The sequence below is a fragment of the Jatropha curcas genome, chromosome 11 (assembly GCF_041381405.1).
Source record: "Jatropha curcas cultivar XTBG-Jc1 chromosome 11, XTBG_Jcur_1.0, whole genome shotgun sequence".
Lineage (NCBI taxonomy): Eukaryota > Viridiplantae > Streptophyta > Magnoliopsida > Malpighiales > Euphorbiaceae > Jatropha > Jatropha curcas.
The window spans coordinates 8,039,756-8,060,692 of record NC_143161.1 but is presented as its reverse complement, the minus strand read 5'-3'; the positions used below and the strand labels follow the sequence as shown (position 1 = coordinate 8,060,692).

Here is a 20,937-nt window from a genome sequence, read left to right as displayed (position 1 = left end):
TTTTTTTTTTTTTTTTTTTTACAGAAAGACCTCTTGGTTCAAGGGATACTAAATTTAAGGATATTACAATTGATTCTTCAAAATAGAGACACAGAGTAATTAATTTGACAATACTTCAAGAACTTATTAATAATTTACCTAAATTTATTTTTTTTTTTTATCCCAATAGATAGACACACTTTTTATTTCATAAGAATTAAGAGAAATTAGTTATTTTAGTTAAAAATATAAATTTGCACGCCCTTACTTTACTATTTACATCAACTAAAATTAATTTAATGTTTAAAGTTGATTAATATGCATTGAATACCCATATTTTTTATTGTCAACAAATAATAACATTGAAAAATAAAATGTAATTGATAAATAAAATATATTTTTTTAATATATAACATTAAATATGGATGTAATAGAGATTTAACATGATTAGTAATTTATTAAAATGGTCAGCAGGCCATAATTTGAGACAAATGAAAAAAACAAAGTGTATCAATCGGAGGAGACAGATGATTTTTTTTTTCCGGTACAGAAAAATGATTTTCATCTTTAAAATAAAATTTATGATTAAGTTTCACTAAGGTGATCTATGTAAATTTTTCTTGCAAAAGTCTTATGGATAAGCATGTCCAACGTTTGGCTGGAGGATCCATTTTCATTTTCCAGAGCTCCCTTTGCCATCGCTGCAACTTCTCTCATCTTCTCCCTAACTTTCTTTCCCATCTCTCCCTCCATTAGCTCCTTAACCATTTTCACCAATCCTTCCCTTGTTACAAACTCTCTTACTGATCCATCACACGTCTCAACTCTCAACCCTACCTTAATTTCCTCCACAACCATTCTTGCATTTAAAGGTTGTTCAGCTATCATAGGCCATGCGAGAATTGGCACTCCTGCACATATACTCTCCAATACAGAATTCCATCCACAATGACTCAAAAACCCTTCAACACTCTTGTGTTTCAATATCTCCCTTTGATCAACCCATTCTTTTACTATGATTCCTCTTTCCTTAATTCTTTCTTCAAATCCGTCTTCTAATTGAGCTTCTTGAGTTTCTCTGATTACCCACAAAAAATTTACCTTAGATTCTTCTAATCCATTTGCTATTTCCGTTAGCTGCGCCGATGAAACTTTTGCTTGAGTACCAAATGCTATATATAAAACAGAGCGGCCTTGCTTCAACTTTTGATCTAGCCATTGAATCCAATAGCGTTTTTTGTCTGGTTGATGTCGGACCCTTGTGTCCGGCTCTGGCTCAGCCAGACACAAGGGACCAACGCACCAAATAGTGGGTTGACCAAGACTACTATTCAAATAGTCAATAAAAACTGGTTCGAGCTCATAGAAACTATTCATTATATAACCTTGACTGTTTGCTGCAGCTCCAAATGCTAATGTTACAAGCTCAAAGAAATCACCTTTTGGATTAGGTTCATAAAAGAAAGGCTCAAAATCAGATTTAGTTACCTTTAACCATGGAAATGGAGTTACTGTAATTAGGTCATGGACCGACTCAGGCCCAGAGAAAAGCTTATTATCATTAACAGCTTTGCCCATGCACAGAGTATTGAGGATAACTCTCTTGTACCAAGTCAAACTAGTTAGTTTCTGATATTTGATTTTGTTTAACTGTAAATAGTTTAGATATGATTTGGAGATTTTCTATATTTCAAATGTAATCTGTAAACTCTATAAATATGTATCTTGCTTCCTTGAATAATACAACAAAAACATTTACACAAGCAATCTGATCCTTTTATGGTATCAGAGCCCAAAATACTCAAACGAGTTTTTTTTCTTTAGATCCTACAATGGCTACAACTCCTCAAGTTGCTTCTACAACAATTCCTGTTAATTCCGAAAATACTCTGATTACCATCAATGCTGCCACTCAGCTTCCACTTAAATTAACCACCCTTAACTATCCCTCATGGCGTGCTCAATTTTATGCCCTTTTAATTGGTCTTGACCTCACTGGCTACATTGATGGCACGTTGCCATGTCCACCCTCCATCCTCACCAATGGCGAAACCGTTTCCGTCAATCCTGCTTATGCTCTTTGGTTTCGTCAAGATAATCTTCTTCTTCATGCTATTTTCGCTTCTGTTTCTGAATCACTGGTTACTCTTATTTCTTCGTCAAAAACATCAGCTGAGGCTTGGAATAAGCTAGCCTTACGCTTTGCGAATAAGTCCCGTTCTCGAGTCATGCATCTCAAAGAAAGACTCTCACAGCCTCGTGGCACCAAATCTGTTTTTGATTACCTTCAATCTCTTAAATCCACTGCTGATGAGCTTGCTCTCATTGATAAGCCTTTATCTGATGATGATCTCACCATTCACATTCTAAATGGTGTTGGATCCGAATTTCGAGAACTAACCACTGCCATTCGAGCACGAGAAACACCCATTGTTTTTGAAGAACTACATGAAAAACTCCTGGACTTTGAACATGTTCTTAAAAAAGAAAATTCCCCTGAAATTTCCATTCAAGCCAATGCTACAAGACGCAACTACCAGACCCGAAAATCCTTTCAAAACAATGGCAACAGCTTCAATCTATATAGAGGACAATCCTCTCGTTCTTCTCAACCACGCAACAATGGAGAATTGCAAATTCAATGTCAATACTGTGATCGGTTTGGTCATTCGGCCAAAGACTGCTTCAAGATAAAAAAACGATCAACTCCAAATCCAACTGCTAATGCCACAATGACCTCGAATCCTAGCTCCTCCCCCTGGCTTCTTGATTCTGCAGCTTCCCATCATGTCACAAGTGATCTTGGTAACTTGTCTGTTCATTCCGAATACACAGGCCCTGACGAAATACTTATTGGTAATGGCTCAGGTTTGAATATAACACACACAGGACAAACAAATCTTAATCATTCTTCTCTCTCCTTCAAATTATCTGATGTTTTATGTGTTCCTACCATGAAAAAAAATCTCATCTCTGTTGCCCAATTTTGTATTTCCAATAATGTTTCCATTGAATTTTTTCCTTTTCTTTTTAAGGTGAAAGATCTCAACACGGGGGTGCCTCTCATTCAAGGGAAGAATAAAGATGGCGTGTATGAGTGGCCAATGGCGGCTCGTTCACTGTTCACCACACCTACAGCTGCTGCTAGTGTTGTGGTCAACTGGCATCATCGTCTTGGTCACCCGTCTACCAAAGTTTTGTCTCATTTATCAAAAAATAATTCCTTTATTATCTCTTCTAGTAATTCATTTTGTGAGTCTTGCTCTTGTAATAAAAGTCATCGATTACCTTTTGGGGAATCGTCGTTGTCGTCCAAATCACCTTTAGATCTTGTGTATTCTGATGTCTGGGGTCCTGCCCCTATTAATTCAATTGATGGTTTTCGTTTTTATGTTATTTTTGTAGACCATTATACTCGTTATACATGGTTGTTTCCAATTAAACACAAATCTGATGTTTCGTCTATTTTTCAAACATTTAAAGCTCAAGTTGAAAAACAATTTCAAAAATCTATTGTTCGTCTCTACACAGATGGAGGTGGTGAGTTTCTAGCTCTCAAATCCTTTCTTGCCTCCCATGGTATACAACATTTACTTACTCCTCCTCATACGCCACAACATAATGGCATTTCTGAAAGGAAACATAGGCACTTAGTTGAGACTGGTCTCACTTTACTACAAACAGCTTCTCTTCCTGTTCAATTTTGGTCCCATGCCTTTCAAACAGCTTGTTACTTAATTAATCGTCTACCTACACCAGTACTCTCTATGTCTTCTCCTTATCAGGAACTCTTTCAAACTTCCCCAAATTATTTAAAACTACGGGTCTTTGGTTGTCTTTGCTTTCCTTGGCTACGGCCATATACGCGTCATAAATTACAACAAAAGTCGTTTCCGTGTATCTTTTTAGGGTATTCTTCTACTCAAAGTGCCTATCTTTGCTTTGATTTTAAAACTGGAAAAACATACGTTTCTAGACATGTGAATTTTGAAGAGTCCATCTTTCCTTATGTCTCTCATAATTTAAGTCTCCCACGTGTTGCTAACTCTGCTAAGCCTTCTTGGCTAAATTCCATTACCCAAACTCCTTCCTTTTATCATGTTCCAGTTACCCACAGCACTACATATTTACAACAGGTTGGTGAATTGGTGGATTCGCCGTCGACTACTCAGGTACAACTATCATCTCCTTCTTCTTTGACTGATGGGCAATCCAATCTTCCACCTAGCTCTTCTACTCCATCTCCATTAACGTCACCACCAGAAGTAACCTCTCCACACCAAAATCCAACAAATTCTGCTTCTCCCTCACCTGAGCCAGTTTTACCAACTCGTGTACATTCTATGACGACACGGTCTATGAACAACATTTTTCGACCAAAGCAACTTCACTCTTCTGTTAAACATCCACCACCTTCGTTTGATGAGCCAACTTGTGTCACTCAAGCTCTAACAGATAAAAATTGGAGAGCTGCTTTATCTGCTGAATTTAATGCTTTGTTACAGAATCGCACATGGAGTCTTGTTCCTTTACCTACAGGTAAGAATGCTGTTGGATGCAAGTGGGTCTTCCGTATCAAACGGAATCCCGATGGTAGTGTTGCTCGACATAAAGCGAGACTAGTCGCGAAAGGATTTCAACAACGTCCAGGCCAAGATTTTACTGACACATTCAGTCCTGTTGTCAAACCGGTTACTATTCGTGTTGTCTTGACTATCGCTTTGACCAATGGCTGGAATTTGCAACAGTTAGATGTCAATAATGCGTTCCTTCATGGACCGCTTACTGAAGAGGTATACATGGTTCAACCTCCTGGTTTTGTTGATAAGACTCATTCCTCCTTTGTTTGTAAACTGCACAAGTCGATATATGGGTTGAAGCAAGCACCTAGGGTCTGGTATACAGCTCTTTCGCAGTTTTTATTATCATTTGGGTTCAAAAATTCCAAAGCAGATGCTTCACTTTTCATTTATTCGGCTGCCGGTTCTGTGATATATTTTCTTGTTTATGTGGATGACCTTATTGTTACTGGCAATAATAATCAGCTTATTTCAGATTTCTTGTTGAGTTTGGCCAATAAATTTTCCATTAAAGATCCACAACAATTGCATTATTTCCTTGGCATCTCTGTTAATCAGTTTAATGGTGGGCTTCTGTTATCTCAGCATCAATATATCTTTGATTTGCTCAAGCGATGTCGAATGGAAGATGCAAAATCTGTTGGCTCTCCTATAAGTTCAGTGACTGCTCTTCGTCTCAATGATGGCAGTACTGCAGTTGATCTGAAACAATATCGCAGTATAATTGGATCCTTGCAATATCTTTCCTTCACCCGACCCGATATTTGTTTTGCTGTCAATAGGCTATCTCAGTTCATGCATCAGCCCACTGAACTACATTGGCAAGCACTGAAACGAGTTCTCCGGTACCTCAAAGGTACTGCTTATCATGGTTTACATCTTCGTCCTTGTAAAAAGTTTTCAATTACAGCTTTCTCAGATGCTGATTGGGGGGGTGATAAAGACACTTTGCTTTCTACAAGTGCATATGTTATTTTTTTAGGTACTGCACCAGTGTCTTGGCATTCAAAACGACAGCGGACTGTTGCTCGGTCTTCCACAGAAGCCGAGTATCGATCAGTAGCAGCCACAACGTCTGAGGTTTCGTGGCTTCAAAGTTTGCTTCAAGAACTCCAGCCTACAGTTATTTATAAGCCATTAATCTTGTGTGATAATATTGGGGCTACATACTTCTGTGCTAATCCTGTTTTCCATTCTCGCATGAAGCATTTATCTCTTGATTATCATTTTGTCCGTGAGAAGGTAACTTCTGGTCAACTTGTTGTTCAACATATCTCTAGTCAGGATCAGCTTGCTGATTTGCTTACTAAGCCGCAGTCCAAAGTTCGATTACGTGTTTTTCGACCCAAGATTGGCATCTTTGATGGAAGCTCAATCTTGCGGGGGTGTATTGAGGATAACTCTCTTGTACCAAGTCAAACTAGTTAGTTTCTGATATTTGATTTTGTTTAACTGTAAATAGTTTAGATATGATTTGGAGATTTTCTATATTTCAAATGTAATCTGTAAACTCTATAAATATGTATCTTGCTTCCTTGAATAATACAACAAAAACATTTACACAAGCAATCTGATCCTTTTACAGAGAATGGTTTGACATGCCAAAAAACACTAATCTTGGAAAACCAAATTTTATAGCAGACTCTAGAGTCCACCATAAGAATCCATCAGAGACCATGAAGTTTATAAATGGAAGATTCCTTAGTGCACGTTCAAATTCCGGTTGCATGAGCTTTGTGGAGAGAGCAAATGAAGGGAACAGTTCCGTTGAAGGAAGCTGATCGGTGCTTTCGATGCCGGGAGACATTTCAGAGCCGGTATTTTTAGGGAAAGATAGGTCAATAATGGAGGCAGTGGTGTTGGAGAGAGATTTAGCTATGAAGTAATGGTTTGCCGGAGTAGTAAAGATGGTAACTTTAACATGGCGATTAAGAAGAAGACGAGCTAAGTATAGAAGAGGAATTGTATGGCCTTTTGCCATGAATGGAAAGAGTACTACGTGATACTTTGAATCACCAGGTAAAGAATCCATTTCTGTTTCCATTTGATCTATGGAAACGATACGTATGACTAATGTAGGTTGATTACTTATAAAGGAAGATAGATTATTTATAGGAAATGATTTAGATTCTACCAATTGATAATTTTTACTTGAAAATTTTTTACTACGATGAAAGGGCAATTTTGATGACAAAACACTAACATTTTTTAAAAATATATATTGTTTCGTTGGCTTGGTGTATATGACCACCCATACACCGGGCGTAGGTAAGAAATTTTTTTTTTTTGATATGTTTGTTATTTTTTCAATTTGATTAACATTGTTATTTAATTACTATTAAAGGGTGAAATAAGATTGCAAAAGTTTCTTTTTTCTTAACGGAAGATCTCAAGTTCAAGTCATAAACTTATTTAGCGTGAATCTAGATTCATTAGATCCGTGGAGTTTAAATACTAGATTTTTTTTATAAAAAAAAAAACATTGTATTAATTATTAATTATTTCATTATCAATCTCACGACCAAAAAACATTAATGTCGTGACCCGTTGAAATTTGAGAGCATATTTTTATAACTAGAGAAAGCTTACTTCTTGTTTCTATCTTTTTGTAATTTTGTACATGTTATATTAACATGAGTTTCTGCCTAGCTGCCATATAATACTGATATATGGCAGCAAATTGGTAGATTTTTTGAGCTTCTTTGACCAATCTTGCTTTTAATCATAACAAGGTACAAATTAATTAAATGAAAAATGGATCTTATTAATTTGGACAGACAACATAAATCGACAACTAACTCCCTTAGATTAAAAATTACATTTGTCTCGATATAAATATATTAATAATAATTGCATTGTTCTTAATATAAGTTGGTGTTGACTTACTTAGAAACGTGTATGAGTTTATTTACGGAGAGTATCAATGAAAAAAACACTTTACTGAAACGAGAATTTTTTGGACCATTCACTGAAAAAAAAATAAAATAAAGATAAATTTAAAAAATTTATTTTTAATTAGTTTAGTTAATTGATGAGCCTGTATACATCGATTTAAGCAAATCTAATCTATATAATTATAAATCTTCCAGTAAAGATTGCCAAATTAAAATTTGCCTACAAACTTTGACTCAATACTACTAAAGTTATTTTTAAAATTGAAAATTTTTGAGTTGAAATAGAGTCAAATATTTTTTTTCGTCTCGGATTTTATAAAATTACTCAACTCGTCCATATATAGTTATATATTAGATATTTAATTTTTAAAATTTGATTCGGTCACCTTAAATAGTGATTCCATCCGAAATCTGATTCTTTTTTCGTTAAATAAAGGTAAAAAGCGAAAAATACCCTAAAGCTAAGAGGCAAAACTCTCTAATAGTCTGACTACTTTAAGCATTGAAACTCTATGTCTCCAACAATATCACTTGCTGTGAAACCTTATCTCCACCAACAATAAAAAGAAAACGGGTAAAATCACATCAACAAAGAAAGATTGAACACAGTTGCCTTTTCTCTACTATTTAGATTTTATTTCAGCAAAATCTTGTTCCCTTAGTATTCCTCAAACTCAACTTCTCATTCTCCACCAAGAAGAGCAACAACAACCCAAGAATACTATTATCCACCACCGCCACCACCTCCGGCACGGCATAGAACGACTCCATTTTCCACATCTTTAGCATCAAATAGAGAATCGAGGAAGATTAATGGGGAAAGACGAAAAGGAAATGAGGGGGAAATAGAAAAGTAGCTCATAAACGAAGAATACAAAATATGAAAAAAGAAACTCATTTTCTTTGCAATCTGGTTATCACCCATGCCTTCAATGGCCCTTACAGTTAGTAGTTACCGGACTGTGAGCAGCCTCTTGGCAAGAATTACTATGACCAGGGATGATTCTTGGTACTCACACCTTCGAAAATGAGCTCAACTATCTCACGCTCGCCCAGGTCTAGCTTTCCCTTGATGACGCCGAGAATGATGCTCGCCACTACGAAGATGATCGCTCTAATTTTACAGGATTACATCTTTGTTCATTGTGTGCCTTTTCTTCTTCTTCATTATCCTTTTTTTTTTTCTTTCAATTTTTTATCCTTTCTGGAAAGCCTAATCCTCAGAATCATGGTGATTGCCTCACGATGGACTCCAAGCGTCTCATATCGTTAAGTGAGAGGACAAATATCAAAGAAAAAAACGAAAAAGAATAAATATTTAATCTTTATAGAGGGTAATTTCGTATCTCATAGGGGCAACATTTGTCTTTTAAAAATATTTCTCTCTCATCGCTCTTGCTTTTTACCCTTATTGAAGGGAATGGAAAAAAAAAAAGCCTGATTTTAGACGAAAAGATTATTTAATATGAGGGAATCAACCTTGAGACTAAATATATAATATATGAAAATATAATGATGAGTTGAACAATTTTGTAAAACTTTATGGAAAAAAAACATATTTTTCCAAAAATTTAAACCAATTTTAATATCCCCAATAGGTAGGGGTGAGCAAATAGCTGATATAATCGAAAATCTAAACCAGAGCAAGTAATTATGGTTTGATTTAGTTGCCAATAGATTAGTTTTGATTTTGATAGTTTAGTTATAAATATTAATTTGGTTTTTCAGTTATGGTGCTTAATCCAAATTAACCAGTTTAGTACTCAAGATATTTTTTTTTTTATCTTAGTTTTTTTTTTTGTCAAATCATTGTGTTTTTTACCCCATATTAAAATAAAACTAAGACTGCAAATTATATTTATATAGTTTTTGTGACAGGTGACAACAATATGATATAACTTTTGACATTACTGACGAAGAAAGTCATGCTTAATTGATTACTAACTATAATTTTATAATTAAAATTTTAATGAATGCTTATTTTAATTTTACTTGGATAATTGGATTTAGATGTGACTATTTTTGTATTTATTTGGACACTTGTGACTTGTTGGATTAATTAATTAATTTTATTATTTATTTTTGAGATTACTGACAAAGAAAGTCATGCTTAATTGGTTATTGACTGTAATTTTATAATTAAAATTTTAATGAATGCTTATTTTAATTTTACTTGGATAATTGGATTTAGATGTGACTATTTTTGTATTTATTTGGACACTTGTGACTTGTTGGATTAATTAATTAATTTTATTATTTATTTTTTTATTCTATACAATTGTCTATAAATTTATAAGCACATGTATATAGTTGCTTTAAGAGTGTAAACTACAAATCTGGAGGCAGGAAAATATATATTGAAAAATTTTAGATTTGAATATTTTCTTGTAATCGGTTTGAATTAACCAACTGAAAATACTAATCCGATTATACAGACGGTTGCAATTTTTTATAATAAAATCTCATATTATTGAGTTTGATTATTTTCAATTTTATATTAAATATGATTTGAATTGGATAATGAATTTATAAAATTCGACTACATTCAAATTGAGTTATTTGATTTAGTTCGGTTCGGACATCCCTACCGATAGGCAATAGAGGTCTACCTTGGGCCCATGGCAAGTTTTCCTCACGCTTCTCAAAGATGAAAAATATCAATGAGTGGCCCATTACATTAACTGGCTCGGATAAGCCCACATTAATTCAAGGTTTATCTTAAATGAGTTATTATGCAATATGAGGTAAGTTTTTCTTTTCTTTTTTTCCTAATATATAAAAATAAATATTTAATTCAACTAGAAATCATAATTTTTTTAAAAGAAGGAATCTTAAATTGTTAATATCTTTATAAAATAAAAAATATTAACTCAATTAGGAACCTTCATATTAAAAAAACTATTCAAAAACAGATATTTTAATATGAGTAGAAAAATTAGGAATATTCCTAATAATTATAACAATTAAGAAATATTTTTGCAAAACAAAAAAAAAAGGATATAATGTTAACTCAAAGGAATCATAACATAAAAAAGAAAAAAAATTGAATTTAAAATCCTAATTTTAGAAAAAAATAAATTGGATTTTGAGTGATATTGTGCGATATTGTAATAATATATTTTTAAATGTAATAATATCCTTTTTATTCCTAAGCTACCCTTATAGTGTGATATTGTGCGATCCAATTCTTGATTTTGATTAACATAAAACTAATAATCCCATTTGCATTAGAATTTTTTAACCAATGAAATATTGGCCATCATCAGATTTGGCAAGACATGTTTCAATAAAATCAAGTGCAGCACTTGAGGGTCATTCATGGCTATCAATCTACCATTGCTTTTTAAATCAAATACTATTATGTGCATCTTCCCTTTCTCCATTTTCGTAACTTGTTTTAATTTTTCTATTAAGCAGAAAAGCTAGAACAAAAAGATTTGAATTTTATGGAAAAAATATTTTAAATAAAATTCAGATTCCCCATACAAATTTTGGTTCCCATGATTCTCAAGTCCACAACAAAAATTCTCAAATTCCTTTTCCGTTCCAAACCCATCAGCTAATCTACCAACCATCCATGGCCTCATTTGCAAAACCAGCACATAACTGTCACCACAAAACCACTCTAACTTACTCCACCCAACGACCAGCACTCTTCTCTCTCTTATTCTCACTCTTAAAACATTTCTATCTTCAACAATCAGGCGATCTAGTTCCTATAATTCTAATAGTAGTTGTTAGGTTGAGGAGTATTGCAAGGGAAAAGACAACCACTCAATATTGGCGATGCCTCAGAATTCGCTATCTCCTCTCAAGCTTTGCATCCCTTTTTAATTTCCAGACTCATCTTATCGCCCCCTCCCCCTTGAAGTCGATTCAGCCCGTCTCGATCTCTCCAAAATAGAGGAGAGATATCTTCCATGGCAGTTGAAGCTAGAGGGTTTGGTTCAGTAGCAGAGAACTAGATTTGATAATTGGTAGTGGTTTTGATTTTAGAGATCCGTGAGTATGGAGGAGATGAGGAACATAAGGAGGGCAACTTGAGAAGTTACTTATATTCTTCCGACTTATTTTTTATTTTGTTTTATTTTTAACGATGAATTTGAGTTAAAATGAATGGAAGGACATATTTATAAGACGGAAGGATAAGTTGGAGACTTCAAAGCTATTTGTTAATAGTAGAAAGATGTCAGTGTTAATTTGACTATAATTTAGGGACATAAAAATATTTTATTCATTGTAAAAATATTTTATTCATTGTAGAATGAAGAAGTGATAATTATAAACTTGATTCATGAGACTCTATGCATATATCAATATGATCATTTTCTAAGTATCATTTTTTTATTTTATTTTTTTATGGACATTAGTGAAAATAATAAATTAGATATTTGAATTTTTAAAAATGATTATTTATTACTACCTCTGTTTCATATTACTCGTCACATTTGGAATTTCACGTTCTTTAAAGAAATTATTAAATGTGACTAAGTTACACTAAATTATCGAGTAAATTGACTATATTATTCTTAATTTAATATTAATTCTCTAAAAAAACTATTAAATTGAGGTAATAATTACTAGTCATATACAAATGATGAATATGAAAAAATAAATTTATTACTTTTTGAAACCACAAATGTGACAAGTATTTTAGAATAAGTTATTTTTTCAAATATAAAAAGTATTATGAAACGGAGGTAATATAATAAAAATAGCTTGTTTATTTTAAGTTAAATTAAGCATTATAAATATCCATACGTGAAGCATTGGAAAACCAATAGATCTAAGAAAAGAAAAACCTTCTAATCAATAAGGAAACAAGCATGCTACATATAGAGTCAATTCTTGGAGTGCATCAAAATAATGAAAGCACAATTGAAAATTTTTTCCATGATGACTGAATTTTAAAAATTAAATGAGAAAAAATCAGTAGAATAATTAACATGAATACCAAACTCTAATCAATAAAGAAGCAAATCTGCAAATTCACTTATACCAACTGAGCGAAATCTTGGAACTCTATGCATAAGTATAATTAAACACAATCGAAAAATTTTTCATGTTTTCAGAACAAAATAAGTGATTTTTTTCTATTTCACTTAATTAATTCAATGGAATATGGCGAATTATTATTTTTACTATTATTTAATCCTTAAGCTATTACATTACAAAATAAATATTCACTGTCATAAAAAAAAAAAAAGAAAAATTCGGATAATTATACAACAATTAATGTTCCCAGAAAGAAAAATATCATAAAGGAAGCTCACATGTGGAATCAAGTGAATTGGTCTGGTTCAACTGAGTTACAACCAAATTGATCTGGTTGTCTGCATGTATTAGTTCCATTCCACCATTAGAATTTTCTTGGTTGCTTTCTTCTCCTTCATTCTGCCTCAACTCCTCCATTGATGGTTGCCCCTCTCTTAACTGATCAATACTCAAATCACTAAAATAATTACTATCTGTAGAAAGGCTCCCTCTAACATCAACACTGTCACTAAAATTACTACTTTCTTGCCTTCTTGAATCAGAAAAAGTGCTTGTTCTACAAATTGGGCAAATGGGTGTCCTCAAAAGCCAAGAATCTACACATTGAGAATGAAAACTATGGTTACATATAGGCAATAACCTACACTTATCACCAATCTTGAAATTATCCAAGCAAACAGCACAATCTATTGGGCTACTTCCTTTGCTATTTGTAAAATCATAGCTTGGAAGCTTCTGTAACTCTTCTTGAGACCTATTTCTTCTTTCGAGATCTTCTCTTTCATTACGAGAACTATTTCTAGAGCTTCTTCCAATAATAAAAGCATGAATTAGTACTAATAACCCAATCCCCAGAAATAATAGTATTACTGATATTACAATAGCCATAATTATAATCTGTACTGCAAGCTCAAGATCCTTATTGCTCATTACAATCTTTCTTGTGTAGATATTTCAAGATATGAAAGACATGATCTAGAGAAATGGGTTTTCTTCTTTTTTTTTTTTTGGTGGGTTTGAAGAAAGATTTGAAGATAACAATAGAAAGAAAATGGGATTCATGTGTATTTTATGAAAGAAGGTGATTAGTTAAAAAGGATATTTAGTGATTAAAATAGAAGGGTTTGGTTCACCTTTTGTGATGGAGTGGGTAAGAAAGAACCACAATTCCCACAAGGAGACAAAAATATAATTGCAATATTTACGAGTGTCCATGTTAGCACTCTCCAAAAAATTTTTAGCACTTCTCGTATTAAATTCATTATATAAATTTTTAGCATTCTCCGGTTAGATTGGGAGTGTATAGTTGGAGATTAGATTTCGAAAATTGTTAAGTTTTTTTCTTATTTTAATAATAATAATAAAATATTTATTGGCTGTTAAAAAAATCATCATACAAATTAACTATTTTATCCATTTATACTTTATTGGAATAACATTCAATTTGCATAAATTTATTGGTGGTATACAATTTATTGAAAATAAAACTTTTGGAATGTTTTTAATCAGAATTTTAAAATTGAAATTAATTTGGCTTATTTTTCAGTTGATCATCATGTGTGAGAAACATATAATTAAAAAAAGTAAGTGAAATCATTTTCTTTCAACTTATTCCAATAAAAAAATTAGCCCAATTAATTTTTTTAATTCAAAATCATATTCAAATCAATTCAAAGGCTCAACTTTGAGTAAATTGTACTGTGCTAAATCAAATTAAAAGAGTTAATTGAGATTTAATCTTATTTTATATTCTAAAAAGATTTTATAATACAGAATCTATTTTCAATCAGTAACTTAATAAATGCATTTTTTTCCAGCTTCAAAAATAAGTTCAATTGTCTTTTGATTGAAAATTTTAGTTAAAATTAATTTAGAAGTTCAACTTTGAATAGATTGTACATTGTGATCAAGTTGGAAGAGTAAATTAAGAATTATTTTCATTTTATATTTTAAAGAGATTTTATAATATTAAAATATAGATAGATAGATAGTTAAAGGTGAGTAGAGTTTAAAACAACATATTATAGACACACTTTATGTGAAATACTAACAAATCATTCCTTGCGAACGGAGAAATTTATATGGGAGTGCTTCCACCTTATAGCTTGGCGCGAGATGAATCAGGCTTAACTCAATTGGTTAGAGACACTTATAGTACAAACTAAAAAATTATTAATAAATGATGATTTTTATTAAGAATCTCACATCAACTAAATAATAAATCCACAAAGGACACGTAAAAATGATAAGCTAGCTAGTTAATCAGTTAGTGCTAATCTTTTAGCACGGTGGACGAGTTAGGTTATTTTAAGAATAGGTTGGAGTTTGTTTATAAAGGAGAAATTACTGAGTTTAGCATCTCTTCTACTCTTTCCTCTTTGTATTATGGGTTCTTAAAATAATGGCTATCACTCACTTATTGGATATATATAAAGCTTTAACGCCGGCCTGCATTTGTCAACTGTTGTTAAAAGAATCAGAAGGATAAACACCATTTTCATCATTTGCTAAAAAGGATAAAACAATTATTAAAAAAAATTTCTTTTTCAACATATCAAATAATAAAAATAAATGTCTATCAATGAAAATGATTTTTATTTAATAGAAAAATGACATGATTATGAAATGAATTATAAGTTTCCTTACATCATGTCAAATTTATAAAATACATTCTTAAAATTGTTAAGACACTAAATATTAGTGACCAACTTAGTTTTGGTAAAATTAATTGATTTAGTAATTATTAATTGTTTTAATAGCGTTAGTTTAATAAGCTTGTCTCTCAAACTACAAACACTAATATCTATTATATTAAAAAAAAAATTATAATTTTATCCCTGTAATTTGCTACAAATAATAACTTTGTCCTTGTATTCTTAAAAATACACTGCGATATCTCTAATATTTAATTCCAATACATTATTTTATCCTTCTATCCAAATTTATTCGTTGTAATGGAAGTCAATGCACAAAGTGTTAGTCGGATGAGAGAGAACATAATTTTGCCCCAAAACACCCTTAAGAGGTATTGTTCTAAGTATATTAGCAATCACAGCCACCTCCAACACCACCTTTCATGATCGTTTCGGCATCCAGGCTCTATAGCCGGAAGTGGTGAAGGGAAAATGATCAAACAAGGGTGGAGAACCGACTCGTGCTTGCCCCTAACGTTGGAACCGCCAGAAACAGAGTGAATCGCCGGAAATCAATGACCAAGAGCTGTCAAGGAAAACAGCTCCGATTCGCGTTAATGGAGGCTCTTTTCGCATGAGAGGAGGCCAGAAACTTGACCAGCAGCACAGGATGAGTCGACTGCCTCCTTCCTTTGTCAATTTGGTAGTCGGAATCAGGGAAGAGAGTGGCAGGATCACTCGACGGAGAGGGATAGAGAGAGAGCGAAAAATCTGTATTCTCTTTTCTTTTTATTTCTTAATTTCTTTTCGTTCTCTTTTATTTTAATTTTCTTCCAAATTGAAGAGTGAGAATGGGGTCAAATTTGGAGTGGACAAAGCGGAGGATTGGCTCAATGTTGAAGGAGGACCCGCAGCGCATTGGAGGTTTCTGATGATCAGAAAGGCTAGGAGACTGAGAGGAAGCGATGGTTGTTTTAGTGTGTGCTGAGGGTCAATATTGTCGTTTCCTATATTTTTAATGGTTAAAATGGGATATACCGGACGGAAAGATAAATTAATATAATGGGGCAAACATCAGAGGTTACTTTTAAAAATATAACGACAAAGTTATTATTAATAGCAAACTATAAAGATAAAATTATAATTTTTCTATATAAAAATATAATAAAGATAAATAGCAGAATTTAGATAAGATACCTACCCCATAATTATCTTTTCTTTTTTCCTTTCTATAAAAAATATATACACTGCTTTTTTAGAATGGACTATATTGCATTTTTATGATGATAATAGAATACATTACAAATTATTTACTGTATTTTCACATCTTCTGGAAAAAAAAAAACAAAAGAAATAGAAGGAAAGGTAATTATTCTGTTACATAAAAGCCGAAAAAAGAGTTGGTCTAAATGAAAAATAAAAGCACATGGCTCTTTAATCTTTAATTAATAGCCAATCGGGCAAAAAATTTTCAAAAGAAAAAAAGGTAGATGAGATCTTAAAACATGATTGAGACATCCAACCGGTAATTAAACAACTGGATCTAACTTCAAGCTTACATTACCCACCTTAATAAACTTACAAATCAAGTTTATTCTTTAATCACATTCTTTAATTTTGAACTGTTTGTTGTTAGATGCATTATAACTGGCCAAGAGATTTGTTTCACTGTATTAAGTATTAACATTGAATTTCAAGTAATTGCTCTGAAATAACTCAAATTTTGATTTCAAATAATCACTCTAAAATAATTCAATTTTTAGTAAAATATAAATTAGTTAGTGTTGTAGAAATGTTTTCTAGTCAAATTTTAAGTAAACAGACTGACATCCAAGGTAGTTTCGATGTTGGGTAACATATAATTGGTTTTTAAATTATCTTCAAATTAACAGTTAAATAACTATAACATTTTTAGTTTATGCGTTATCTCACTATTTAGTCCTCCTATTTAAAAAGTGAGCTTTTTCGGTCTAAAAATGAATATATTTCATCCAAAAAAATGTCTAATTAATAGTAAAAAAAAAAAATGCAGAATGACCTAATAGTTGAACAAAAACATAAATTAAAAATATCATAATTATTTCTCAAATACAGAAAGATTGAAATGTTAATTTAAATATAATTTAGAGACTTATTTATATTTACCATTTGACATTTTATAATTTGAGAAGTATCATTGGTTTAGCTAAAATTTCAAATCAATAGTGATGAAATTAACCTTTCATTAACATAAATGATTTTAAATTTTTCTTCTGCTTCTTACTATCATAAATTAAATTAAACAAAGAAAAAAAAAGGGAAAACCCAATTGGACATTATTGTTGTTTATAGCCATGTTTGATATGAATCTGAGTTGCTGAGTAATGTAACACAATTGAGATTAACAATAATACTAGTTACACTATCCTTTTATTAACAATAAAAAGGAATAAACAATAAACCATACTGCAGCAGCAGAATAAGAACAATAAAAAACTTCAGTTTTTTTGCCTTGGCTAAATGGGCAAGGCACAACAAACCAAGAAAAGGCATTGAAACAATTTTGCTCAAGTAAATTGCATAAATTCATAATTGCATCAAGTAATTGAAGGGCCAGTAACACATCTGCAAAGAATATTCCAACTCAGCTACGTGTTTAACCGCAATTCGGACATACTCTTTCTTCGTATTTACAGGAACATGTAGACGAACCAATGCAAAAGATAGAAAGAGAAATTATAGACTCTGCTCATGAAGATCATATATATGCCAGTAAAATGAAAAGACCGTACTCACTAAAATCGTTTACGCTCTATATAGCTAATGTTATGAACCCAAAACCAGACCCTCCCGAGCAATATTGGTCACTCGAAGCACTGCTTGTGCACTTAAAGGAGAGAGTTTTGATTGACAGAAGTGCTCCCAAGAACTGAGCTCTGAATGTTCAGATATTGCAGGTGTTAAATCGTGTGACTTCTCATATACAGTTTGCAGCTCCAAAAGGAGGGTTCGAGCAGCCTCCCTGGATTCAGGAAGTTGGTCACTGAGCTGTGATGCAGCAACTAGGATCAATTTGTCAATCCCATATGATTTAATTCCCTCAACACCCTGTCATTACAAATATAAGTAAAATTATCAAGGGGGTAATGTTGGAACATGTGCAGATAAAAGCAACCAACATAAATACAGCCTAATTTAGTCAATCCACCACAAGTACAAATTATTAATTCACAAGCAAGTTACCATATGCATTGACAACATGAGAAATATATATATAACAAATAGGGAAATAAGAAATGAATCGGGAAAGGCAGGCAGGACAATGAAGCATTCAATTGGTTTTACCCTTTCTTTAATTCCGAAAACAAGGCTAAATAAGAAAAGGAGAGGGATTCTAATAAACCTGAATGATCAAATTGACAAGCAATGATTCCATCAAAATTCAGTTTCCTACCAGTCGTGGTACACTACGAGAGAAGCACATTGACGCCTTAGCTCGAATTCGAGGATTCCTGTTCTTAAGATACGGCTCTAACTTTGGTAACAACAATGTAGGAGAAATCCATGTCGTCATTGCCACCAAAGCTCTCTCAGCAGCCTCACATACAAATCGTTTGTCTTGTGAAGCCTTGAGAAGAAGCTGTACAAGCTGCAACCATGAAATTTCACTACGTTTAGACAAAATACACATCCGTCACATGTGAGACAAAAACAATGAACTAAAGAACTGGCTAAACAAATGAGGTACAAACTATAATGGAAATAAAGTACCAGCGGGTCCAGTGAATCAATTAAGTGATCATTATAAGCACTGAATATGTCAGCAGAAGTCATAATGGCAGTTTTACATAGAGCACTTCTTGGATTCTTCAATGCCTTCACAATGAGTGGTATCACTTCCCCCCTATTTATTGAAAAGAATTACAAGAGTTGTAATTGTTGCTTGAAGAAAAGAGGGATGAATTTAATTGAACCAAAATCTAAAGGATCATCAAGCTAAAATTTGGGACTTACAGCATATCCAGCAATGCTTCCTTGTGGAATATGGATAATCGACGTGTATTGTTGAGTGATTCACAAACCAGAACCCAGTCCTTAGAGTCTAGGCCAGCCATGAGTGTCTAATCATGGAACAACAAAAAATACATAAAACAGAAAATGCAAGGCTCCAGTGGCTTTAAAATCTAAACTACATGACATTTGGAATGACAGATCCAATATACCTTTACACTGGTCTCAACATCCTCTACATCACTCAAGTTCTCAGATTCAATATACTCGACCTCTGAGTTAGCTACCTCTGCCCCAGGATTCACAGTTTCATCTCCATTAACAGTGGTTGAAACCAATGAGGAAGGGTTTTTTCTCCGACTCTTTTCTACATTTTCATCAGTGTTCTCACAGTAAGGTTTGGTAAAACTCCCTTTACTAGAGCTTTCATTTTTCCTCTCAGATCCAGGTAGTGCATTTAGGTCTCTGAGAGCAGTGCCCGACATCACTGCAGTGACAAAAAATCCTGAAACGAAAAGAAAGTGCTCCAATATTTAAATTGGCCAATATATCTGCAGTAATATATCCATTAAACATAACTATTAACAAAATAAAGTGATTAAATCAAAATTTCAACATCAGAAATGTAAATTTCCCAAATAAAAAAACAGTAGAAATATACCCAAGAAAAACAGTCCTCTTTCAGTCATTATCCTGTTTGTGCAGCAATATGGCAACAAATAGTTCAAGAACTACTGGTCCCATAGACCAATGCAATGATCCGGGGTTTAAAATCTCATCTAGCAACTATTTAGCCAAAGTCTCGCACTTAGATACAACAATAAAAACAATTTTTTTCTTAACTCCAATTACCACACTTCTCTCTTCTACTCTTATTAGCTAAAAACTAGAAGTTCAGGGCAAGTTTCCTTAAATCCATTCTCAATGAATAAAACACCCATAATCATATTTTTTTTCCATTTCAAATCAAGCACCTTCGGATCAATAACAAAGCAATGCAAATATTACAATAAGTATACAGACGTAGATCAAAATCAAGAAAAGCCAGTGAGGATATTATCGAACTCCAAGCATGATTATCTACAAATTGAAAGCCATAAACAAGACCTGCCCTAATAATTGCTTTTCTTAATTATTGTAAAAATTTCAAAAATGATAACCTTATGCTAAAAATCGAAGTGAACTAAGAATCAACTTAAAAATTAGCAAGTGTAGCTCAATTAATATAAGAAAAGCACTTCAGGAAACAAAGAAAACCTAACCAAACAAGGATCTAAATCTCCTCTCCTTAATCCATTTCAAAAACAATAAAAATAAAACAAAATGCAACAAAATGCAGATACCAAAAACTCATTGAACAGCTAGATCTCGCCATTATCTTGCTCAAAGATCAAATATCGAAGTTGAAATCACACATCTGTACAAATAGATGAGAAAGACAAAGAAAGCAGAAAGAGATTGAGAGAGAGAGTGTGTGTACCAAAGAGAAAGAGAGAGAGACAAAACAAGTAATCGATGAAGAAGCGAAGCTTTTTCCGTACTCTATAGTCTTCTCTGTATATGACAGTGTGTGAAAATGGAGAGACTTATAGGATTTTTAGAGAGAGAAAGTAGAGAGAGAGTGTGATAGATTTGGATTTTGAAGTAACTGGCGAGACTTTTACAGTCAAATAAGACGACGTCGCTGCACAGATTCGCTGCGAGAGAGATATAAATTCCCGACCTAGGCCGGCGAGCACGGGATACAAACACGTGATTGACCGTCCCTGATGTTTTTCTTGGATCTATGCAAATAACCCTTGGATTTTTAGTTAATAACGAAACAGCCACTCCTTATATGTTTTATCTTTGAAATGACGCTGCAGC

General features: G+C 32.8%; 3 protein-coding genes across 4 annotated transcripts; all 3 read right to left on the bottom strand.

Moving 5' to 3' along the window:
* Positions 1–470: 470 nt before the first annotated feature.
* LOC105642978 (UDP-glycosyltransferase 90A1) lies at positions 471–6,602 on the bottom strand. Its single transcript, XM_020682419.3, has 2 exons — positions 6,143–6,602; positions 471–1,579 (listed from the first exon to the last, which is right to left on the bottom strand). The coding sequence occupies exons 1-2, from the start codon at positions 6,589–6,591 to the stop codon at positions 565–567; spliced, it is 1,464 nt and encodes a 487-aa protein (XP_020538078.3). The 5' UTR covers positions 6,592–6,602; the 3' UTR covers positions 471–564.
* A 5,961-nt stretch (positions 6,603–12,563) lies between these two features.
* Positions 12,564–13,522, bottom strand: LOC110010435 (uncharacterized). The gene has a single exon (XM_020682854.3). The coding sequence runs from the start codon at positions 13,376–13,378 to the stop codon at positions 12,710–12,712; it is 669 nt and encodes a 222-aa protein (XP_020538513.1). The 5' UTR covers positions 13,379–13,522; the 3' UTR covers positions 12,564–12,709.
* A 4,090-nt stretch (positions 13,523–17,612) lies between these two features.
* LOC105641815 (uncharacterized) lies at positions 17,613–20,757 on the bottom strand. Of its 2 annotated transcripts, none has more exons than XM_012226430.4 (6): positions 20,552–20,757; positions 19,284–19,576; positions 19,075–19,181; positions 18,832–18,964; positions 18,515–18,709; positions 17,613–18,168 (listed from the first exon to the last, which is right to left on the bottom strand). In XM_012226430.4, exons 2-6 carry the CDS (start codon positions 19,554–19,556, stop codon positions 17,887–17,889), a joined length of 990 nt encoding a protein of 329 aa, XP_012081820.1. In that variant the 5' UTR covers positions 19,557–19,576; positions 20,552–20,757; the 3' UTR covers positions 17,613–17,886. The 2 variants fall into 2 exon arrangements, with proteins under 2 accessions (XP_012081820.1, XP_020538646.1); XM_020682987.3 differs by lacking the exon at positions 20,552–20,757 and adding an exon at positions 20,415–20,528.
* Positions 20,758–20,937: the final 180 nt, after the last annotated feature.

What these genes read in the sequence shown, in the direction of transcription:
- LOC105642978 (XM_020682419.3), bottom strand. Translation starts at nt 6,591, where the DNA reads ATGGATTCTTTACCTGGTGATTCAAAGTATCACGTAGTACTCTTTCCA. An exon ending in GGCATGTCAAACCATTCTCT is followed by an intron (nt 1,580 to 6,142) that starts GTAAAAGGATCA and finishes TTGGTACAAGAG; the next exon opens with AGTTATCCTCAATACTCTGT.
- LOC110010435 (XM_020682854.3), bottom strand. Translation starts at nt 13,378, where the DNA reads ATGAGCAATAAGGATCTTGAGCTTGCAGTACAGATTATAATTATGGCT.
- LOC105641815 (XM_012226430.4), bottom strand. Translation starts at nt 19,556, where the DNA reads ATGTCGGGCACTGCTCTCAGAGACCTAAATGCACTACCTGGATCTGAG. An exon ending in GAAGCATTGCTGGATATGCT is followed by an intron (nt 18,965 to 19,074) that starts GTAAGTCCCAAA and finishes TTCAATAAATAG; the next exon opens with GGGGGAAGTGATACCACTCA. An exon ending in TTGATTCACTGGACCCGCTG is followed by an intron (nt 18,710 to 18,831) that starts GTACTTTATTTC and finishes TCATGGTTGCAG; the next exon opens with CTTGTACAGCTTCTTCTCAA.